Source organism: Centropristis striata, chromosome 18, assembly GCF_030273125.1.
Source record: "Centropristis striata isolate RG_2023a ecotype Rhode Island chromosome 18, C.striata_1.0, whole genome shotgun sequence".
Taxonomy (NCBI): domain Eukaryota; kingdom Metazoa; phylum Chordata; class Actinopteri; order Perciformes; family Serranidae; genus Centropristis; species Centropristis striata.
The window spans coordinates 5,184,986-5,202,095 of NC_081534.1; the positions used below are offsets into that span (position 1 = coordinate 5,184,986).

The 17,110-nt window shown below is 40.3% G+C and overlaps 2 protein-coding genes across 3 annotated transcripts in view; both read right to left on the reverse strand.

Moving 5' to 3' along the window:
- The window catches only part of LOC131990806 (1-phosphatidylinositol 4,5-bisphosphate phosphodiesterase beta-4-like), a 75,998-nt gene extending 74,790 nt beyond the window's left edge, over window positions 1-1,208 (reverse strand). For both annotated transcript variants that reach the window (XM_059355942.1, XM_059355941.1), the window contains exon 1: window positions 1,045-1,208. The gene's annotated coding sequence lies outside the window, so the exon portion shown is untranslated. The remainder of the gene's footprint in view (window positions 1-1,044) is intronic.
- A 4,476-nt stretch (window positions 1,209-5,684) lies between these two features.
- Window positions 5,685-17,110, reverse strand: part of LOC131990615 (1-phosphatidylinositol 4,5-bisphosphate phosphodiesterase beta-1) — a 128,013-nt gene continuing 116,587 nt past the window's right edge. The window contains exon 33 of the mRNA XM_059355689.1: window positions 5,685-8,017. Within this exon, the coding sequence (XP_059211672.1) occupies window positions 7,793-8,017 (225 nt within the window). The 3' untranslated portion in view covers window positions 5,685-7,792. The remainder of the gene's footprint in view (window positions 8,018-17,110) is intronic.

The following is a 17,110-nucleotide window of genomic DNA, read 5'->3' on the forward strand; positions in this document are numbered from 1 at the left end:
TTAACAATAAACTGACATTGATTCAACCTAGAACCAATGTCAAGGTATCAACATCTAATATTCACCATATTTTTCCACTCACTCATTTTGATGCAATTTGACTGGAAAAACAGACAAAACATAAACATAATTTTGGTATACATGAAACCAAAATTGATCAATTGAACATCTTACTACTCATTCGTTAACATTATTTTGACATTAAAGACAAAATAAACCATGACTTTCTGGTTTCCCTGACAGTGAATCATTGACACCTTGCTGTCTGGGATGTATGCATGGCAGCTGCAGCTCCCAGATCCACTTGCTGCCTACACGACTAGCAGCAGCAGTCTATGGATGCACCACATTAACTGATTAATTAACATTAAATGTATCATATGGCAAACCAACAGGATGCAAATCCTACAGTGCAGCACACCACAGTGTGCACATGTATATATTGATTATATGTGCAAATATAAGACCCCCCTCCCAAAAAAAAAAGCGCGATGCTGTGTGGGTTTGTCCGTTGACTTTTATGGCCACTGTGCAGTGTGCAGTGTGCCTGTCATCTGGCTTCTGATCTGTCCCGCTACAGCTAGCTGCATGGCTAGCCTCCCAGCCGTGGAAACATCAATAACCGCTACATTTCACAAAGTTATCACGCCGCGGCGGCTCTCTGTTGTATCGTATATACCTGCAAGAGAAGCCACAGCGACGAGCAAAGCGACAGTAAATTCGATATTAAATTGCCAAAGGTCCATTTTAATACGTCTGGCTAGCTAGCTAGCAAAAGCTACAGTCTCCAGCTGTGTGTGTGTGACAGAGAGAGGCAGTGAGAGGATGTCTGAATGATGAGAGCAGGATTTGGAGTGAGCCTCTGAAAGCTAGCGTGATGGAGTTTAAATTAAAGGTCCTGTCTCAACAGCATCCGTCCAGCAGCTAAAACAAACACATGCAATTGAGCAGAGACAAGCCCACGTTTAACAGAGGACAGTTACTCTCAATGTTCCGTTAGCAGCTATGACAGGCATTTCAAAAGGCTTTGTGTTTGTTTCTTACGTGATTTCGGTGTCGGGGACGGGTTTAATCCGGCGGCGGAAAGAAATGATGCTTTGCAGAGTCCGGGTCGGGATTTTCTGCCTGTCTGTGTCTGTGCCTGTGTGTCTTCCAGCTGCTGCTGCTCTATCCCGTCTCCCTCCGACTGTCTGCTCTGTCTCCCTGCTGCCGGAGTGTCCCGGTGCTCTTGTACCACTCGCCCTCCAGTGGAGACTGAGCGGCCCTGATGCGCGCTGATCAGGAGCCCTCTTCAGCTGCAGCACGCGGCGCCCCCCCCCACCAAAAGTGCCTGCGCGTGAATGTATGTGCGCGCACGAGCGTGTGTGTGCGTGTGTGTACGACAGTGTGCGCAAATGAGTGAATGAGTGTGCCTTGGGTTGACAGAGTGAGTCATCCAGCAGAAGCAGAGCCAGCTCCTCCCTGCTCTTCTAACAGCTGACTACTGTAGCCGCCATGCGTTGATAAAGACAAACACTGCCCCCCACCCGTTTAAAGTCACTGTAATGCTCGTCTGTCTCACTCTGAGGCTCTCAATAATGACTTTATTGCACTTTATTATTATTTTCTATCTATGGCAGGGATGGGCAACTGGAGGCCCAGCATCAAAAAAAATCTTGCTCAAGTTGAAACATTTTCACTTGCACAAATAAGCGTCTATGCATGCATTGAAATTGTATGTTATCACGCCGTGTGAAACATTTGCTTGATATCATCATGGTCTTTATATCATCATGACCACCCTCACTTGAAGTGGCCCTCAATACAACTGCATGTATTTGAGCATGAAATCTTCAAAGTGCAGTGTAAAAATGCACAAAATTACTTCTTGCAATTAATGTTTGTCTGCTGTTCTTGCACTGAAAAAAAAATCACAGTAAGTGGTTATTTTTTATTTGCTTCAAACCTTTTGTATTCGTATTTATACTGTTATACATGCTCACTTGAAGTGGCCCTCAATACAACTGCATGTATTAGAGCATGAAATCTTCAAAGTGCAGTGTAAAAATGCACAAAATTACTTCTTGCAATTAATGTTTGTCTGCTGTTCTTGCACTGAAAAAAAAAATCACAGTAAGTGGTTATTTTTTATTTGCTTCAAACCTTTTGTATTCCTATTTATACTGTTATACATGCATTTGAGCATGAAATACGTTAAGTTACTGCACTGTAAACATATTTAAAATTGCAGTTTCATCATATCAGGTTAAGTGCACAGTCCTATGTGGCCCTGTGGTAGTGTCGATGAAAAATTGTGGCCCCCTCCAGCATTTAAGTTGCCCATCCCTGATCTATGGCATCATCACCTCATGCAGTATTAGTCTTATTGTAGTGATGCAGCAAAGCATCATATGGATTAGTTTTCCCCATTTACCTGTTTAGGTTGACATGATTTTTTTTTTATGACATTTCGTTCATAACCAGAATTATGTTAAACTGAATCACAATTAAGTCAGTCAGCCTATAAGAAGTTAAAGTAAGATGGTTTTTCTGTTTTTCTTTCTTTCGTTTCTTTATACACATTTTTTACTCTGTTTTAAATTTCCACTCACATATAACTTTTGCTGTGATGTGCTTTGGAGTAAATCAGCAACAGGATGGATCCATTAAATATAACTTGTGTAAATTGGGTAGATAGTGGACTTTGGGGAGCCTCTTCTGTGAAAAATGGTCGGGCATTTTTCTTTAAAGTGCTATGCCATCAATTTAGTATAGCTCATGTATAAATGTATTGGACTTGTGATGCGGCAGAAGCAGAGCTATCCTAACTTTCCAGACACTTGACCATGATGATATCAAGCAAATGTTTCACACGGCGTGATAACATACAATTTCGATGCATGGATAGACGCTTATTTGTGCAAGTGAAAATGTTTCAACTTGAGCAAGATTTTTTTTGATGCTGTCTCTGAAAGGCTATCAGCGCTGAGAATCTCCTGCATAGCATAGCCCAGATCAATCACAGCTCCATTCCATCAATAGGCATTTTTACATTTGTTTGCTTGTCTGACAAGCAAAGAAACCTCTTTGTTCAGACTTTAGAAAGTTCTTCTAGAGCCACGGGAGAACTTCCACAACTGTTTCACAGACTAAGTAGTATGCAGAGTAAATGACGACTAAATTGGTGTTCATTTGTAAAATCGATGGAGTTCGCCCGCAACGACTGCATGATGAATCTTTTGTTTCACAATCCCTGTGCCACGGAATACAAAAGGAGACTAAACCTGCTGAAACATTAGAAGGGAAATCCCTGTTCTGATACAGTGCATGCTCTTGCATTTATTTCACTATGAGTTGAAATGATGAGAAAAGATGTGGTTAAAGAATGGTGTGAAAAGCCCCAGAAGACTGATAGTGACACTTTTTTGCATTCCTCTAAAGAGGACATTTTAAGGTTTCAAGACATTGCTTTATAGACAATGTTGGAATAACAATCTGAATTGGACACAGGGTTATCGTCTTGGGTTTAGGATTAAGACTGGATGGGTTTACATTTGGTTTAGACTAGAATATTAAGGGCAGTGGAAGTGGAGAGGGCTGGGAGTACACTTATAGAAGAGGACTGAAAATCGTTATTAAAGATCTTTTCAAGTAGTGCTACAGCATGTCCGTGCATTCATGTGTTTTTGTGTATGTGTGTGTGTGTCTGCTTAGTGTACCTTCCAAGCAGCACCCTGTGGTCCTCTCCTCTTCTGCTGTCCTGGCGTGCCTCATTAAAGCCCAGTTACAGGACACCTCCTCCTCCTCATCCCCGCAGCAGATGGACAGACGCAGGGTGATAATATTCCTGGGAGTTTGGAGGGGCGTCACTGTTTATATAACCCAGAGAATCTTATTAAAAAGTCGCTCTCCTTCCGCCTTGAACTCGGGGTTAATTAGCTCACTTCCTAGTTGCCGGCATGCATGGAGGCCTCTGAATGGTCACAGTGGTTGTTATGGGCGACCAGGCTTGTCTTATCTCCTGTTGCCTGTTGGGATTCTGCTGAAGAGCTGAGACTGAGAAGGACACAGTGTTTATGCAGTCTGGAAAACACACACACACACACACACACACACACACACAGACACACACACACACACATACACACACACACAAACCAGCAGCGCAGTGAAAAATCACACTCTGAAACACATGGAGGCAAGCTGTGAGGACACATACACATGGCTGTGCAGACATAGTATGCTTTTACAAAGTAAACAGCAGACACATGTCCATAACACTCAGAGAATGTGTAACAAGCTTTGTTTGAAAATGTGTTGAAGATGTGTTATAACTGGGCATGCTCAAAGCAAAACAGTGTGTGAATGTAAGATGCAGCAAAAGCTTGAGTGGATTAAAAATAAGTGATTCATTTGTCTTTTTAGGCACAGGATGCAAATATATATAAATATACCCACAATGTGTATGCATGTGCACATGTTATATATTCTCACATGGTTTGCATTGCCAGACAAAAGGCCATGCTATGTCGGTGCATTGTGAGCAATATCAAAGCAAATTTGCAAGAGTGTTGCAATAATTATGATTACAGGGCTCCTCAGTCTTTAAGTGGTGACCAGTGATTCAGTCATGGAAGTCTTTGAATTCATGTTCCTCTAAGGGTAATTTCAAAGACTTGTTACCTAGGAGATGTTAAGAAGTAGGTCATCAAGGCTTTCACCCGCTTCCCCCTGCCCCTGACATATATACCATACATTTCCACCCGCCCACATACATACGTACACACATACATGCCAAGTTGCCCCACATGTGCTGCCAAACACACTCTCTGCAGCTGGATATGGATTATTTTTTCATGTGTGCGTTTGATCATTTTCAACACATTTTCAGTCTCTATTTTATAATTATGTGTCTCTACCATCCTTATCAAGTATTTGCTTTGTTACAAAGACTGTAGAGAAAAAATGAAATCTCTATGTCTAGTGAAATAATAAAGAATGACGAGACAATGACAAGTGACACGCTTAAAGCAAACAAAATGCAAACACAACCCAAAATTAAGGGCTGGAGAAAACAATGATAATAAGACTAACTGGAGAAGTGTTTGATAACTGAATACAACAAGGTGATGGAAAGAAAATATACACAACACAGTGACATTTGAGTGACAGTAATTTCAAACTATATCACATACACAGACATAAAAGATGAAGCTGTAAAAATAAAATAAAAACACATTTCTATTCAATGACAAAACAAAAGACAGACAACTCCACTCCAGCAAAGTACAATAATAGCCACATTTATTTTAATTACAGGCAAATTCCCTTTACACTATTTTTTTTGTTATCAACTTCATGTTTTATCCTTTATGTCATACATACATTTACATTTCCAGAGTGCATACACATAAGTTGATGAGAAGGGGGAGGGGGACTGTTAAATAAAGTGATTCAAGACTAAAAAGAAGGATGCCTCACATTTCTTATGAGACACATGTCAAATACTGCTCATCACAAGCATTACTCAGTAGTGGTACTGTACTTAAAAGTGCACACGGTCTATTCAATAATCAGACAGCTTCATATAATATAATATAATGGCAATTTAAACAATGATGCATTTCACACATTCAACATCAAACAAGGCAGACCTATTCAAAGGCACAGGACTCTCACATCAATATCGTCTTTTTAAAAAGTAGTTTGTACTTACATGTCTGGTAATCCTTCACATTCAACTTTTTTATCAGCTGAAACATGATTTGATAATAAATGACCCGTGAGTTAAATGGCACCGGGCAGATAGGAAGTCAAAAATACTTCCTCATTGTTACTGAATGGGCACAGTTTCTAACATAAAGAGGAAATAGTTCAGTTATTCATTAGATCATGTTAAAGAGACAGTTAGATTTTTTTCAAGTGTATTTCCTACAGAAGATGACAGTCTGCAAACAAAATGCATTGCAATGCTTTAGCCATCTATCGAATAGTTTGCTTGTGTTATTGTGTGACTTTGGTGTTTTAAAGAGTTATTTCGTATTGGGTTTTAAAATGACTGGTTTTGTTAATGAAGTCTGGTGGCCAGAGTTTAAGGTAGACTTTTTTTCACAGCCAATATGACAGTTATTAGTGGTGTACAACCATCGGTATCAGACAATTGCTTCACAATATACATTTAACAAATTGACTTATTTATTTTGGATATTTCAACTTTGGCCCTTGATTATTTGCTGCCTGGCTTTAAATGCCTTAAACTCTCCAGCTGAAAGGGCTAGACGTCTGATGTCAAGGTGAATAGTGGAAAATATTCAAAATAAAACGCTCATAACTAATATTGATATTGTAGGCCACCTTTTTTTAGCAGTACATTGATCGCTTCCTTGCTGTTTCTTCTGTCTGCTTCTCTGCCATCTACTGCAGGTAATACACTGACTATGGATAAGTATCTCATACAACCCCACTTCAAAAAATATCGCAAGTATCCCTTTTACGCTGGTGTTTTGCAGTTATAAACTAAGCGTTTGGACATAACTGAACTATTCCCCCCCGACTTCAAACTATTGCCACCACTTGCAGGTGAATATTGAGAAAAATGCCAGTGGGAAACATACTTCCTGTGGTCCCGAGCATCTGCTCTGTGTAGTGGGGAACTGCACACACATTCCACTGTAGGTACACAATGAACCAGTAAAGAGGAAGGCCACTTCTATAAAACTACAGCAGGATCCTCTTCTGTTTAAATATCCTGGTTTGACTGTTTTAGTTCATGGGGACAAAGGTAAAGAACACAATGTGCAACCTACAGCCTACCAGCTACTGTTGGATCTATGAAAAGGGTGTGTTGTTAGTTATTTTAGTCCCATCCAAATTACATCACAGTGATGTATCAAGCCGCACTGGGTGCACACTATTTTGCAGGTTTAGTTTAAATGTTTCAGAGAAAATAGATTTACATTTAATAAACATCTCTGCTACAGAGCTACTGTAACATTTACAGTTGTTCAAATACATGCAGATACTGTACAACACACTTTCTCTTGACTTCCTCTTTGAGCAGAACTGCCCACAAACGTGTTAAAAACTAGCCAAATAAAAAAGAATAACAAAGCACTGCATAATATTACCATGCCAAATATCATACAAACCAAATAATGGTTAGAAATGGTGGGTTTTAAAACAAATAGCAGCAACACATAGGCTTAGTTCTGTGAGAACAAAATCGAGAACCAGCAAGCCACCAGTGCCTCTGGGTTAAAGTAAAAGAGTTACATAGTTACGTAGGGAGCCGTCAGTGCAAATAAGTAAGAGTGAATCTAAATCATATAAAGATGGAAGCTTTAAAGGCTGACTATGCAGTGGTTTCTTTACAGTACAAGTTGACAACGTCCACTGTAAGTGAAATCAAAACCTTGGCACCACACACCTCACTAACCACCACTACTGTCAATATCATGATAATACAAAATAATAAAAAGAAAGTACTCTCTCTGTGCAATAGTTCAAGTAAGTTATTTCCTGCAAATAGTTAGTGCTTTGTAACACATCCTGTGGCCGTACCGAAAGAGACGACAACATAAAGGTAACATATAAATACACAAAAAGTCACTATTTACATGAAACAGTTTTCCGGACAAGGCTGCACTCTACGCAGAGAGGACCTCTACTCACCAATCAGGCTCAGATTTGATCTAATCCTCCCATTGGGTAAAATTAGGACCAAAGTTGGGGCAGTCTCATCCTAGATCTGTGGTCACAAACACATCCACCAATCAGTGTCCCAGTGTGAAGCAAAGCGCCGAGGTTAAATCTCTTAAAGGGGCGTGTCGTAGACTCGCTCCGACGAGCCCTCCTCCGTATCGTCCTCCGACTGTGACGCCTTGTGGTTGAGCTTCTCCGCTGTTGAGGAGGCAACAAGGTTCCCATGGACACCATCGTCACTAAGCTTGGCCTTGCTGCTGTCCTGAACAAACTCTTGGATCTCCACGGGTAGCCTGCGAAATTTGTCCTGGTACTCCTGGTCCAGATCACTCTGTAGCTGTGGAGGAAGGACACACATCAGCCAAAAAATCTTACATGAGCAAAGAACATACAACTGGAATTTAATTTTTAATTTGACATGTTACACATACTACGTTTAATGATGATGCTCATAAATATGGAGCAAAGTGTGTCAACATGGTCACTCAAGAACATGAAATCTTAATAAGTAGTCTAACAAGCTACAGTACTGTCACTGCTCCCTTGAGCAAGGCTTTGAACTACCTTCCATTTTAGTTGAGCAGCTCAACTGCCAACATTATAAGACAGTGCTTGTACTGTGGGACCCAGCTCCAAATGTCTATGCATATGAAGCATGATCAGCATAGAGAAAAGCTATAAAAGGAGTTTGAAAGCTGAACGGCTCATTTCACTTATTTGCATCAACTCCTCTGCAGGCAAAGTAGTAGAATAAAGCGAACAATCAGCCATGGAAAGCACTCGGTAACAACTTGTTGAGTCCGGGAACATCAGCAACTATCAGACTATTTCTATTACGAGGAACTAAAAAATACATTATCCATTTATATGAGATGCACATCACTCTCAAATCTCAATCGTCCCAATGTATGTCAGTTTTTCTGAACACAAACAAAACAGTTTTCAAACAGCTCATGCTTGTAACTACTTAGATAGAGATATACAGAAATACACAGGTAGACATTCAGAAATCAAATTGCTCAATTATGAAAACAAAACTTTGTCAGATTGGAGATGTAATATATTGTATTTGTACAGTTTTCAGTTGAGTATATGTCAAAAAAGTAACAGGAAATTATGACTTCCTGTTTCACTTAAAATTTTGACAGGGTTGTAGATAGAGATCTGATATGATATGAAGCCATGCTGATATGTCAACTGGGTCAACTGAATTTCCTTCCTCATAAAACCGTTCTTCTTAGAGAAAGAACTATTTAAAATCCTGCACTGTTTATACCTGTCTTTGCTTGTTAGCCTTCCCCTATTCCTAGCCTTTCCTGGCATTGTGCTACAATTTGTGTGTTATCATGAACAATCTCTGATCAGTAAAACAGCTTGAAACTGGCAGCAAGAATTGAGAATGGGGACCAACTTGCAAAAATACTGTTCAACTGCACCACTAGTGTTCAAACAGTACCTTTAAGCAATATTTCTGTTTGGTTTCTGGCCACTGAACAAATGTTAGTCCAATGTTTGCTTTGACTGTAACTCTGTTTTGGTTTCCAGCTATTCCAGAGTTGAATATATGATTCTTTAGCTGCTAAATGCTGCTAGTTTCACAAGCTGTTTGCTGTTAGTTGCTTGGCAGGTAACATACACTGGTGTTTATCAGAGCTCACAGCAGCGAGGGTAAATCAACCAACAGATGTTCCAAAATCAAACACAATGAGCTGAAAGACACTAAAAGCTCCAGAGAGGAACTTCACAGCTGCATATTAAATCTCTCTGGATCTGTCACTATAAACAACCCCTTTCACATTATACGCCATCACATTGTTAATATAAAAATATTGATTGAGAATCTTTAAAGATTGCCAACAAGAAATCCAACACAAGACACATTGTTTCCCATGTGCTAGGGCTTAGTACATCCCGTCAGTTATTCTCATGACTGATATCCAAAGATTATTTTCATATGCTGCTTACCGGTAACTCAGTAACTTATACGATATCCTTTGGCCTTCGGCCCTGACATTCAGCACTGAAAAGGCACCTTGGTCCACTGAAGTAGACCTCATATATAGACTCACCTCCCCTCACTGAGAAATAGAAAGGAGAAGCTGTTTTCTCCCAGGCATAGACGCCCCCAATGATTACAGATGACAAGATTGTATTCATTTCATTGTGAGCCAATAATTGCTGTAATGCTGATTTCTCTGTTTAACTACCCGGCTGGCTCCCACGGGAGAGCAGTAATTAAAAGAAAAGCCGGTAAGATGAATGGTGTCAGAGTCTCGCAGCTCAATACAGTCACGTCAGCATTATGAGAGATCGAAAATACCTGAGAGGATTTATCTGGGATCCATATTTTGTCTGAGAGGCCTTTGTTAATCGACTAGGGGCCCACTTCACACTCACACCCAAATTCTAACTCAAAAGTAGACAAATAACAATCTTAATAGAAAACTCATCATGGACTCGCTCAGAGGAAAAGCCAAGGTTGGAAATATTGATGCTGTTAAAGTGCAAAAAGTTTGAGACATATACACACTCCTGCACAAACTTCTGATAGGTGCTAAACACAAAGCCGATTCCTCTCGAATGAACTCATCTTCATCCAGCCTCCGATCAATACAGCGGCCATGAAATTCACAACTGGCAGAGAGAAGCCCTGAATCATTCAAGAGATATTCACAAGAACATCCAAGAATGAGTGAGAGGAGAGGAGACAGAATGAAGGTCAAGGACGGCCGTCCTGCTCTCTCAACTTTCTCATTTTCTGCTCCTTCCACTTCAGTTTATGAAATGCTTCATCCATCCGAGTGCTGCATGGCAACATGAGAAAACCTGATACTTTCCTTCATGGCACATTAATGCATCGCTACGCTGTAAATTAGATTGATGTAAGATCCTGCAGATTATGTATATAGAATTATGGACTGGGTTTAAAACCTCAGTATTGTTTGAGTACCAATTGAAATGTATACATACATCACAATTTAGTATTGATCAGTTGCTCAGATTGTTGTTTACTGATTATTTGATTCGATACCTCCTGATCAGACTATATTTTACTTACATTTAACAAAGCTCTATGCACTTTACTAGGAGTTATTGCTTTTTCACCTTGTACAATGTATATCTCTATCAAAATCCATGCACTGATATCTCTACAGAAATCCACAGGTATGAAACATTCACTGTAATATCAAGATGAAAGAGAAAGTGAGTGCACTGACAAGTGAGAATACCAAACCAGAGTTAAGTGCATACAGGCAGATTACATTAAAAGCTATTGTAGTAGATGCCGCCTGTCTTTGTGTGAAGTGAAGGAGCTCTTGACTTGTATCTTTCTGATTTCTCAAGTGGTGCAACAGAGCCCGCTAAAGCCCCCACCAAGCGCAGCATCCTAAGGTCACCTTCCCCGGAACATGCCTCTCTCCCTTACTCTCTCTCTCTCTCTTTGTCTCTCTCTATCTCTTTTCTTCTTTCTTTCTTTTCTCACTCTCTCTGTGGGTCTCACTGAGCGGACATCGGGCACATCACAACCAGATGGCTAAAGATGCACCACAGCTCATCTCTTTCCCCCTGCTCTGCACTGCGCATGACCTACTTAGGGGTGGGACAGCCTGCACACCGTGTGCGTGCATATATGTGTGTATGTACATGTGCAGCTTGACTTTACTCAGCCTGCTGAGGCACAAACACCCTCTGATTAAAGCTGTCATCTTTCTCCCATCTGATGACACCCTGGCAAATGTGAAGGAGGTGGGAGCAGGGGGGCCGAGGAGTCTGAGGGGCACCAGGCAGGCGCGGTGCATGTGTCTATATGTGTGCATGCATGTGTGTGACCTCTGCATGTAATCAACAGCTCAGAGGCAAATACCAACGGCCCGTCTGTTAGAGTTGGGGTGCTGAGCGTTGAGGACAGCACTTCGCTTTCAACAAGGGGACAGATTGAGTTATAAAAAATATCAGGGACTGATAGAGATATGGGAGGATTAGAGAGCAGACAGCTAGAGTGAGAGCTTCCCCAATCTATGGCTTTATGATCACCAGCTTCCACCTTATATTTTATCAGTTTTGCAGTGAGGAGATTAAAGCAGTGGTTCCCAACCTTTTTGGTCTGAGGTATTCCCACGGACCCAGAGATGAACTCAAATATCCTTTCATCGATCCCCAATGAAGGTTCTAAATGCAACTGTCGCTTCTATAAGATTGGATTTATTCTTTATACAATTGAGTCTAACAATATTTAGGTTGGTTTGTTTAGCAATTGTACTACTAGAGTGAAGCTGGCTTTTTCAAATGTTTATCCATTTAGTGAGCAATATCATTATTTATCATCCTAACTCTTTTAACTGTTTATCCATTACTTTGTGCTACCTATCTACTAACTGTTGTGTCAGTGCTTTTAGCTAACCAACTTTAACTTTCAACCACGTATCCAATACTTAAAGCTAAATTGTTTATCCAACACTTTTAGCAAACTATTTAATCTTTTATCCATTATCTTTAACTTACAATTTTAACCATTTATTCATTGTTTAAGCTGACTATTTCAACCGTTTATCCATTAGGCTACTTTCAGATAACTTAATGGAGTTTCTCCATAAGTTTAAGCTTAATTATTTCAACTTTTAGTTATTCATTCTATAAATAATTTATTGTTTTGGGCTAACAGTCTAAAGTTCTGTGCACACTTGCTAGTTTTCACACAGTCTTGCGTAACTGCCACATGTAGTGTTCAGGTGTACAGCTAACTTAATATCAATATTTGGCAACAGCAGAGGTACCCACCCCCTGGAACGGATCACTGGATTAGACTACAGGAAATAAAGTGAAGGCATTTGTGCAATTTTTTCCTCAGGCTTCCTCAAACTGGAGGAACTCGGTTTTGGTTTTCGTCCTGCTAAAATAGATTGATTTCTAATTTTGGACATTGTAACCATCAAAATTTTGAATTGTAATGAGGTCAACTGTGATTCTTTGAAATAATTTAACATTGCTTGAAAGTAAACAACACACATGACAAAAACAAACTTAGAAATTGAACATTTACTTGTTAATTATGTGTGTGTTCTATGTGTGTTGCATGCATACAGTATATACTGTTCAAGTGTGTGTGTTTGCGTGTGTGTGTGTGGTCCAGTTTCTGTTTGGACATCAACCAGCAGCAGTTAGCCAGCCAGCTTTTAAATCTGTCCCTCATCTCCGAAGACCTGTCATCTGTCAACAACCACACGCACACACAGACATTTCTGTCTTTCTTAAAATACAGCACTCAGTGACCTTCTTCACCAGCTGTCCTCGTTTTGAGAAGCTATCAAGGGAAGCAGAGAAGGCCTCCAAAGAGCCAAATTAATTCTTTGCTTTGAGCTGTGACATAACGCCTGCTGCAGCACCACAAAAAAGCCTTCAACCTCATAGCTACAGTGTGTGTATCTAACTGCGCCTCATTGTACAGCCACAATAAGGACGTTTATGGCAAATATGTGCTTTTCTGGCTTCGAATGTATGTTTTGGCAAGCTGCTCCTCCTATTCCTATGCCTGACCTTGAGATACACTACATTTCCAAACACAGCCCAATTAGGCTAAACCCAAGATCCCATGGACAAGAGATGAGACAAGGTCACCACCCTGTCAGCATTACAGGCTTTCTGGAGGAAAAGGAGCTCTGCCGTGCGATGCATGCATGTCGAGTGTGTGTGTGTGTGTGTGTGTGTGTGAGTGAGAGAGAGCAGCGAAAGGAAACGCCATTCCTTCATTTACATTCTTTCCACTGTATCGGACATAACTATGAAAATGAACTGCGGCAGGAGGAGGAAGAGCGACAATGAAAGAGAGAGACAGGAGCAACCGCTACACAAAATGCTACATTGCCATCATCTATAGCCCTTTCTGTGCATGTGTGTGTCAGAGCGCTTTCCCGAATCCTCTCTAATAAATCATCTGTTGGTTTGCAGGATTTTTTTTACATTCCTCTCTTCAGGTCCAGGAATTTAGAATTACACTCCTGCATACCTTCACCATGCATGTGGAGTAATGAGTGTTTCCCCTAAAAGGATTGGTTCAAAGGGAAGGCTTGGTGCTTGGTGGTGTCTTGATATTTTTAAGTCACATGTACTGTAGATGCTATGTAAAAATGCTGCATGTATTTTGTATATCATTGTGGAATTAAATTTATTTACATAATTACTGTGGACAAATTTAAGTGGTTGGCTGTTTTTTGTTGCATTTTGTACAACCTTGCATCAATTATTTTTTCTGATCTTTTAGTAAAGAAAATACAGACACCTGATGAAGCTGATATCATGGTTAACTGTAGCATATTTATACATCCAGCAGACACATAGCTGCATTATGTTCATTTGGACACTGGAAACCTGAGGAGAACTGTGGAGTTGGGTGGGTTCATCACAGAGAGCGACCCCTTTCACATGACACATTGTCATTTGATCCACTGTGAGTACATAAATATTGATTAGTGCAGCTTTAAACCCCGATGCTTGCTATCACAAGGACGATGTCAGCGTTTTTTTTAAAGTCCTTCTCTTTCATTTCAGTGAAGAGGGTAAACACTTGGGAATTTATTTTCTCCTGACGGTTGTTTTGTTTCAGCATCTGAGCAGTGACATCTTATTGCTGCCAAGAAGAGTAGTTTTAAGGCTAGTAAAAGCTGAAAAGTCTGCTTTTTTGCCAATTATACAAATCCTTTTCCTCAAGCATCATGTACTGTCTTCAACAAACTTTGTGATACAATCCAAACTTTACTTGTAGAAGCTAGCCAAAAGTGTACCAGCTACCATTCTGTACGTTGACACTTTTATCTATAATACTCCTTTCTTTTAACACTCTTCTCATCCTCTGCCTCACATAAACTTTTTGCTTCCAAAATGTGACTCAGGCAGAAGACAGAAAAACCCTACTGTAGAGGAGGCAGTTTCCAGCAGGAGTTCAGTAGTGAATGGTCCTCAGACAGAGCCTAACCCTGGAGAGCTTCATTAGCACATGTGGGCATACATAATGAACACTCGTGCACTGATCTAAAATAGCAGCTAGCATAATAGAGCAGAAGAGTAACCAAGCGTGCAACATGCACGCGCACTCACACGTACACAATGGATTTTACTTCACTACCTCTGGTTTGCACTCGGTGTTCCCTGTGGGTATTGTTTGTGTGTGTGTGTGTGTTTGTGTGTGTGTGCTTGTACTTCCTACATAGTGAGGACCAGAACATGTTTTTAACCAACAGAGTGAGGACATTTTTGCAAAGTGAGGACATTTCAGCCGGTCCTCACTTCTCTAAAGGCTTTTTTGAGATTTCAAACTTTGTTTTAAGGGTTCACGTTACAATTAGGTTTATGTTTAAAAAAGATAATTAATTAACTAACTGAAACTGTATTGTGTGGTTACAAAACGAACTAAAACCAACTAAAATTATAGTGAAAATGTCCTTTGTTTTCATCTTTGTCAACTTTTTTCATATATAATGAAGATGGATCAGACAAAGGAAATAAAGGCAAAATTTATTGTGACTCTTTTAATCTCCCACCCAACAAATACCCCATTACAAAGAACTAAAACTAGTAACAATTAAAACTAATGAAAAATCCAAAACTATTATAACCTTGCAAGGGAATTCACCATTCCAATGAGGGCCCTCACAAAGATAGAAGTACAAGAGTGAGTGTGCGCGCGTGTGTGTGTGTGTGTGTGTGTGTGTGTGTGTGTGTGTGTGTGTTTATGTATGGGCATAAGTGCATTATTGATGCCAGGCAGAGATGATGCAGATCAAAGTCTATAATGAGGGAACACTACATCACCCAGTGAGAGGGTGAGACATAGAAAGCCACAGAGGGAGAGAGAGTCTGGCCACATACTATCTCTCTTCATCCTCAACACCAGTCCTCCATGTTTCCTCCAACCTGTTTGCTCCCCTTCTCTTTATCCCTCCTCCTCCTCCACCTCCTCCTCCTCCTGCGGCTGCTTTCTTCCACCTCCAGTAACCATCCCTGGGATTGCGTCATGAGCACTCAGTTCCAAATTAACAGATTGCAGAGAGTCATGAACGATAGAAGAGGATATGAGCGCCGGGGAGAGTGGGGGACCCGAGTTTCCATGACGACCGCACAGGACTCCTGCTTGTCGAACAAATGTGTGTGTGTGTGTGTGTGGTAGTGTGTCAGTTCAGGACTCGCACAGTGGGGAGACACCATCAGATTTTTTTTTTCTCTTTTCATCAAAGTAAGAAAGAATCAGCACGTCTCCCACATAATAACGTGCATTCACACCACACACACATACACCAACGCACACTGTTGTGAAACATATGGCCTTATCACTATTTCATACTCTCTTTCACAGCCAAAAAAAGGTGTGTGATGGGATGACTAAGATCGAGGAAATACAACATGGCCTGGTAAGCCTTGAGTCAGGCGGATGAGATGGAGTCCTTGGGTCGGCTGCATTTTCATCAGATCTATAAAGCCGCATGCCATCCAACACTCATCTGACGTATGAATGACAAGTACGGCAATGAAAGTACAATTTCACCAACTTTGTCGCATTTGCAAAGCTCTCACACAGCACCAGAGCAGCTGTCATTACGCACGCCGGTGGGCATTTAAATTGTCAATACCACTAATTCATTTGATGTACATAGAAACTAGGAATGCTGGGAAATATCAAGCGTCATATTATTAACGTCAGAAAGATGAGCGCTCATGTTGAAATTGACTTTACAAAGTTATTCACAATTTGGGATAAAACTAAACTTAGCAAGGAGACGATGGCTCGGATTTAAATAGAAAGAATGATGAAATTCATCCTTGATTAAAAATTTGGAAATAAGTTTATTAATGCACCTTTGGCATTTTACAGTTTTCATTTTACAATAACACAATCAGTGATATAAGCAAACAACCTAAAAACAGTGTTACAGTCTCTAAAATACATTCAATCTCGTCCTAATCATCTCACCCTCTGTCACAGCTGAAACCACGTGTATGCCTGGTCTGGAATATGTGTGAGGTGGGCACATTCTCACAGCACATTCTTCCTGTATACATACCCACTCACATGTGGGAAAAGGCGTTCACATTGCTTTTTTGTGCATATACGTATATGTCTGTCTGATCTGTCCTTTCAAGTTCAAAGAAAGTAGGATCTGACCACATTAGGGATGGTGGAAGAAAAAAAAGCTTATATTCATTCCATACTAGCTCCTAAAAAGTCCAGTTTACATCCCAGATTCCAAAAAAGGTTGTGACACAATTCAAAATGAGTATTAAATTTACAAAATACAAAAGTTTCCCTGCTTGAGCATGTAGATATCTTTGTGCTGTATTTAGCTGAATGCCGGTCACAAAGGATTGTCACAACATTGCATTTTGTTTTTATTACGTTTTTCACAATGTCCCAACATTATTTGGAATTGTTGTTGTAATT